This window comes from Agrilus planipennis, unplaced genomic scaffold (assembly GCF_000699045.2).
Source record: "Agrilus planipennis isolate EAB-ADULT unplaced genomic scaffold, Apla_2.0 scaffold9, whole genome shotgun sequence".
NCBI lineage: Eukaryota > Metazoa > Arthropoda > Insecta > Coleoptera > Buprestidae > Agrilus > Agrilus planipennis.
The window spans coordinates 550,456-557,876 of record NW_020442467.1 but is presented as its reverse complement, the minus strand read 5'-3'; the positions used below and the strand labels follow the sequence as shown (position 1 = coordinate 557,876).

The 7,421-nt window shown below is 33.7% G+C and overlaps 1 protein-coding gene across 6 annotated transcripts in view; it reads left to right on the top strand.

Annotated features, from left to right (window-relative positions):
* LOC108736912 (hemicentin-2) overlaps positions 1–7,421 on the top strand; it is a 465,590-nt gene that overhangs the window by 439,296 nt on the left and 18,873 nt on the right. Inside the window, exon 22 of one of the 6 annotated variants that reach the window (XM_025981199.1) lies at positions 2,961–4,490. The exons of 2 other annotated variants lie outside the window; for them this stretch is intronic. In XM_025981199.1, coding sequence (XP_025836984.1) covers positions 2,961–4,145 — 1,185 coding nt within the window. In that variant the 3' untranslated portion in view covers positions 4,146–4,490. Of the gene's footprint in view, positions 1–2,960; positions 4,491–7,421 lie in introns of those variants that run through there. 3 more of the 6 variants (XM_025981198.1, XM_025981200.1, XM_025981201.1) reach the window with 3 other exon arrangements.

Here is a 7,421-nt window from a genome sequence, read left to right as displayed (position 1 = left end):
ATTATAAGAAAAGAAGAGTTTTCAAGTTGAAATTTAAAGAAATCTATAACTGTGGAAAGAGTTCTTTTCAGAACTTATTGGGAAACTTAAAAGACCGTAATTATAGAAGAGGTAATTTTGATGAAATTAGCTTTATAGTGCAATAAAACGTATCTATTCCATTTTCGACATAAGCTCTGTGTACAATTCTTATTTACCTTTTTAACCATTTTTAACAAATTGTCGATGATTGATCGTTTCAAGGTAGCATCCATGGTGGGAGTCATCCAATTGTAACTAGCGGTCAGAACATTTTTATAGTTCAAACTATCAAACAATTTTTTTAAAATCTGATGGCGATCGCGTCTTCTTTAAGGGTCAAATAATTAGAGCCACATCGGTCATTGGAAATAATAATGCCATAAACAACTCCAAATCCTTACAGGAATACTACAAATAATATCGTCGTTCAGATATTGGCATTTTTTTCCAATCTCACTGAAATATGTAAACTTGTAGTTTATGGCATACGAATGTTCTCTAAGTATTACAGTTTATATTTCTGACCATTGTCAATTTCTTCCTAGCGAAGGATATCGGTCGTACATACGTATATGTATTAATAATCGGAAGCAGTTAAAAGAAGGTTCCATTTAATGAAATAGAATTTCCGGTCGGTTTTATGTTCTCGGTATGCGTTTAATTGGGAAAAATATGGCCGTAAAAATCAGTTAAACGTGAATTTATTAAATACCTAGCAATCAATAGAATGGCCTTTCGTACAAGCGGCAGATGTTTCGCTCAAATGTGACCCAATTTTGAACCCTTCCTCTTACCTCTTTTTCAGCTAGCTAAACTGCTGAACTGTCATGCGGCATGTGTTCCCCCCGTATAAAAGCTCATATTACTTCTATTGATGTCACCCATACTTACCAAGCCTAAAATCGCTTTAATAAATCACTGGGTGTTCAAATTTAGACATGCACACCAAACACCATTAAACTTAATGCCGTTTTCTAAACCAACAGCAGCATATGTTTAATATTATAAGTGTCCCATTTTAATAAAAAAATGTTTATCAAAAATACCACCAGTGCATACGTGAGCTCCATGTACACATTTTCTGCGTAAAAATTCATAATTTTTTGCTAGATATTTTTGAAATAAACTTATTCTTGCATTTTGTGGTAAAAGCAGTAACATTGCCACTATGGAGTGCTGTTTGGCCAGTTTCCGTACCAGCTGCTGCGAAGGTCACGAGTAGGTGCGTATGTTTCGTCACTTGACGCTGACTTACCTTAAAGTCATATCAACATACAACATACCTTTAGTTAGCATTACTTATTAGTACCTAATAAGAATATGTACCTGTCATAATTTTTTGGGATCACTTCTAAATTTTTGGTTTTGAATATAAAGCAATTCAAAAAGTGTGGGTGGAATATATTTGTCCAGTCACGTGCATTTGAAAATATTTCCTGCTTCTGTGAAAATTGCCCTAANAAAAGCTTTTGGTCGTTATTTTGTTTTTTGTATAGATACATACGAGAATTCAAAAAATAATCTGAAAAGGGTTTTGAAAATCATCATAATTTCATAAAGTATTTGCAAACTGCACCAAACCGTAGTGTATAATATGTTTTATCTTTATTATCTTTTACACCCTCTTCTAACACAGGTGTTAACGTCTCGCTGCCTTTTCCACATATTCTGTATTTTCTTTCCTGTTCTTTCATCCAGTACTTATTTTTATTATGTTCATTTCCCATTCTAAATCTTGCAATTGCCGCTATATCCTTTGCGTCTGTCAAATATTCCGGTAATAAATCCCTTTGTCTTTCAACTCTTTCGCATATTTCGACTTCAGTATAATCCTTAAGTTTTCCCTTCTTGTTATTTCGTAACTCCTTTTTATTTCCGTGTTCCCTATATCCATTCTTTCTCGCTTACACTCCTCTAGTTGCTCCTGACTTGTCTCTTTTAGGGCTTTTTCTCTCTCCTTATCATATTTGTTTTCCAAACCAATTCTCAATAATTTTTTTTTCATATCTCTTCTTCCTTCTTATTTCTTCTTCCTGCAGTCCTCTTATTTTTTCTTCGTATCTTACTACTCTTTTTCTTGTTTCTTCTACCACCTTACCACATTTCGCTTCCCTTCTTAGAATATAATCCGATGTACTTTTTTATTTGTTTAAAATCCACTTTATGAATTTCTTTCCTATATTTTCCATCCCCATATTTCTACTCTATACAATAATACACCTTTCATTCGTGTATTGAATAATTCACGTCATTCTTCCGTACTTTGCATAATTTTTGCCCAATTCCCCAAATTCCTTCCTAAAATTGTATTTGTTTTGACCATTTAATTCTCTATGTGTATCTCATCTTTATTGTTTTCGCATAACAAATAACCAAGATAGCTAAATTATTTAACTCTCAGTTATTTTGCCTTTCCATGTTATCTCCTTTTTTCTTTCCCTTTTCTTCCTCTTACTTACCCAAATTCTATTATTTTTGTTTTTTCAATACTAAGCTGTAAACTTTTCATTTCCAGGTATTTTTGTAGATCATCTACATATGATATCGTCCACGACTAATACTCCTTCATTCACCCTTTTCATTGTTTCTTCTAAATAACATAATTTACATCCCAGTCTCACTCCTCTTCCCATCCAGAATTCTTTACAAAAATATATACTATATATATTGAAATTATTATAGTTGTTTAGAAATGCAACTTTAAGGCTACAATATAATGCTAGGCTTCCATAAACTATTATGTTTAACATTGTTGATAATAAAAGAATACTTCATGAAATATCGGCTTGTTATTGATAGGTAAATAATAAATTCTGTTTTCAAAATGGTATTATGTGTATGTTTGCCTTTTACAAATTAAAAAACATTATTTTTGCTTTGCATGCGCCACCGTTTTTTCTTTTTTTGCATGAACGTTTGTTTTGTTTTTGTGTTTGCAGCCAGTGTCAGTTATAATGCCAATTGTGAAAGAGGTTCACAACAAAAACGTGCAAAATGCGTACAACGCCAACTTAAATTACCCACCCGCATTAATTTACCGACATGCCAACAATTACAATATAAAGTCGAAAAAAGTGCAGCGCGTGTCAGGGAATATTTTACACAGGTCTTTTGAAAACAGAGAAGAATCGAAACAAAATCTTCTAAATTCATCTCAGACGACTTTAGCATCTTTTAGCTTCACACCCATCTCGTCTCGGTTTCAAGATTCGATCCGCGACCAGAAAGTTATGAGATCTCAAAGTTTTACTCAGCAAATCAATTTTTCAATTAATGCCATACAAGAGGGCAAGTCTTCGTTTTATTCCCCGAATAGTCAGCTGCTGAACACATCCTCCCAACTTTTCCATACGAGAGAAATGTTTTCGAAAGATGCGCCCTCACCGTTACGAGATACTTTCAAAGAAAAAGAAGAACGTCGGCCAACTTCTCCGCCTCCATCTTTTCGACGACTTGGAAGTAGTAAAAACTCATCTTTCAAAACGAATTACAGTTTCGGATCATTAGACTTAAGGAAACACAGGTGCTACTCGCCCACGTTTTATTCGTTACGTTGCAAGAAGCATGGGAAAAAGAGATCGGTTATGTACACCTTGCCGAAAAGCTACTTCAGTAATTCAACTCTAAAATTAACGAAACATGCTTCTACTAAAAGCACCGGCTTTCAAAAGCAAAATTCAAACAATGACGACATTCCAAATGAAAATGCCAAAGAAAAGGGCCCTGTGCCTGCCCCAAGATGTAAAAAACATCAACGGAGATTGTCACATATTTATCAAAATGTAAATAATAATATTTCAAAAGATGACAATTCCAAAAGAAATGATAAAAGCGAAAGCCCAGAAGTTTCGAAAACATTCCAGGAAACAGCTATTGTACATAAGGAGGGAGAAAGTGAAGACACATGTTCAAATAATAAGTCAGAAGATGCAACACAACCCAGTGTTGTCCAGAATAATTTATTAATTCGTGCACAAAACACTTCAGTTGATAATTTACCCAAAAAAGCCCCTTCAGTTCCAGCTTCTACCAAATTGAATGAAACCTCTCAGGTCAGTAGTTTTATCACCACATTAATTACGAACAGATTTTTACAAAAAGTTGATGATCTTGAGATTTTCTGAAACTGCCAATTAAAAAATTTAGTTCAGCTTCACATTCTTAATAGATATTTTTTGTTAGATAGTGTGTATACCAACAATCTTTTAATATGTTTAAAATAAAACCATTTTAGGATGAAGTTCATGTGATAACCGCACAAAAGTGTTGAAATCACTCCAAATACAAAATGTCGATTGTAATTAGACTAAGTACAGTAGAACTCGGTTATAGCGCCATCCTAGACACCGGCCAGTAGAACCTTGATAACTTAAACTTCGATAACGTAATAACCTCTACAAATTCATAAAATTTTGTGTTCCCTTTCCCTCGGAGTCCAGAACCTCTATTACTTGAAATAAAAACCCTCTATAACTTAAACGAATAATTTGGGCATCGCACCTCAGTAAGCAGTGAAAAGTGGTTTGAATAGGGAGAAAGTCTCATATGTAAAAGACGAAGAATTGCTGAATTTCCGAATTTAGAAAAATGCTTGTTGTTTCCATGGTTTAGACAGTGTAGAAATAAAAACATTAGTGTTAGTGGATTTATACTAAAAAAAAAAAGTTGAAGAGTTTGCTAAGTCACTGAAAATCCATAATTTTAAAAGCTTCAACTTAAACCCTTAGTATGTAAAAACCTCAATAACTCAAATTATTTTACGTTTCCCTTGATCTTCATCTTATCGAGGTTCTACTGTATATCTCCTTGTATTTCTTATTCTTCTTCCTTCTATAATAGGTCCGTGAGCTATTCCTTCTTCGATTTGACTTAATTCACTCCACCTTTTCCGTGGCCGGCTTCTGCTGTAGGGAATTTATCTGTTGCGATTTTTACCAGTCTACTACCATTTGGCTTATGGGTTAGCTCCATTGTCTCTTGGGAAGCGGAGCCAATCATTAATGTTGTTGACGTTGCAGGATAGCTTGATTCTTTTACATCTATTCCTAACTTTTTTCATTATATGTGCAGAAGTATTTTCGTTTCTGTGGTTTACAATCGCTGTTTCCTTTTCGATGTTTCTGACCTTAAATCTTAGGTGTAAGTCATAACAAGTATATACACTATGTCTGATCAGCACTCCGGAAAAATTAAGGGAGAATCAGGTACATGAAAAGAGACAGAATGAGCCATATCGCACAACCCAGTGATGTACATATACATAAGGGCAGGTAGTGATCTTACCGAAAGCCCCAACTGCTCCGGCAATGATCGCTACCTGCTGCGGTTGAATGTCTTACACGAACACGGGCAAGGAAGAAATGCACTGCCGGTTATTTTAAACGGAGACGATAACAATACAATTCCCAACAGTAACGGAGATACATCCTGGTAGGTGTGATGTGTGATATTTTTAAAATAAACTTATTGTTGTTGGTAATAGCAGTAACATTGCCAATCCAACGGTAACTATAGAGTGCCATTTGACCTATTTCCGTATCAGCTGCTGCGAAGGTCACTACTAGGTGCGTGTGTTTCGTCACTTGACGCTTGCGATAACGCGTTCGCAAACCTGGCGGGTGATTATTGACTGCTCGTTAACTGGGGTATATTCTGTGCATAGTTCTTACATCCTCTACGTAGCGTACTCTATCGCTACATGCACTCTGCAGTGCCTTCAGGGGTTACCGGAAAGTTGATCAGACATAGTGTATACATGTAAGCAAATTTTTATACATGCGGTAGGTACATACCCGACTTTGAAATTGAAAAAATGAATTATGGTCGAATATAGGTCCAAGTACAACACTACAATTGGCATGTAGGTACATATGTATACAATGACAATGTTTAAAAAAAATCTTTTTACAATTTCTACTTCATGTAGTTGTCTATATCTTCGATTAGTGTTTCTTCAGAAATAGGATGTGGTGGACGGAACATATGTAATTTCATCAATCGATTCAAAACTAAGTTTTTTAGACATTTTTTTTATAAAACCTGTTATTCTATCAGAGTTGTCATTGTAAATAATGTCGTTATAACCGAGTTGTGCTGTTTTTGTTTTTTAAAAGTCCTTAAAAATGTAAAAAATGATTCATTTAAAATTGTAACATTCTTAGGATGGTAATCTATAAGTACTTCATTACAATTCCGTTATTTAGACGATTAATTGTATCATTAAACAAAATCCACAAAATTTACTAATGACCTGGATAACGTCGATTTTAATAATATCTTCATTAATTTCAATCACGGAAAAGTAATACTCTCAGGTAAATCCCTGTTTTTAGCTCAATAATTCCTAAGCGAACTGAATTGCTCACTGCGTGATGTGCAAATTTGAATAGAGACCGTAATACTCATGTGCCCTAAAGAATATCCCTTTTAATCTGCAATCACCCATCATTTCAAATTAACCTCGATTAGTGAACTTGTCAAAATCGAATTAAATGGAAAAGGACCGTTCCCTTTAGGGGAAAAAAAAACGAATGCACGTAAATGTAATATTTTTGTAAACCATTTTTACAGAAATAAGACTTCATTTAAGGGTTTGACAAATTGTAGGTAAATTAAATTTTTGAGGAGTTAGAAGACATAAATAAAAGGAAAAAGCAAGCTAAAGTTGGGTTTTATTGAAAGTAAATTTAAAATTGAAATTCCTGAATTTTAGTAATGTTAAAAAGGTATTTTTTTATTTGCACCAAATAAAAAGCAAATTTAGCATTCTTTATTTTTCTTTTCTGTTGCTTAAATGTTAGAAAGTTATTTACATAGGTAATAATGAATGCTCTAGCATAAATTTAGTAGTTTGAAAATAATACGCCCAAGCAAAAATGTAATATTTCAAATAAAAAAATAAAAATGATTATAACCAACAATAAACTCAAGAAACGTTTCGAGAGAAAATGAAAATAAAGGAATAATTAAATATTACATTAAAGAATGCAGCTTAGGGTTTTTAACTTGCAAATGAGTAATAGAAATATTTCTATATGTCGAGTAATAAGAAAAGAAAAATAATGGGTAATGGAAAATGTTTCCATTACTGATTATACTTCGTCTACTTTCTGTAGCAATGTGACCTTCAGTTTGACCGGCACAAAGTAGAAAAAACAACACTAGGCCAGAAAAGGAAGGAGACAACTCTCTTAACCGGTGAGGAGCGTAGAATCCGTACAGTACTGCACGGAAGAATTGACCATTTTATCCACTACAATTGCGTTGCTCAAATGTGCTGTTATTGCTACCATTTACTACTGAAAATATCAACGAGATGTTTATTTATATTTGAAGACATATTAAAGGCTTTAACGCTTGTTTTCGACTCGCACTACTATTCATGATTGAACAAAACTTTT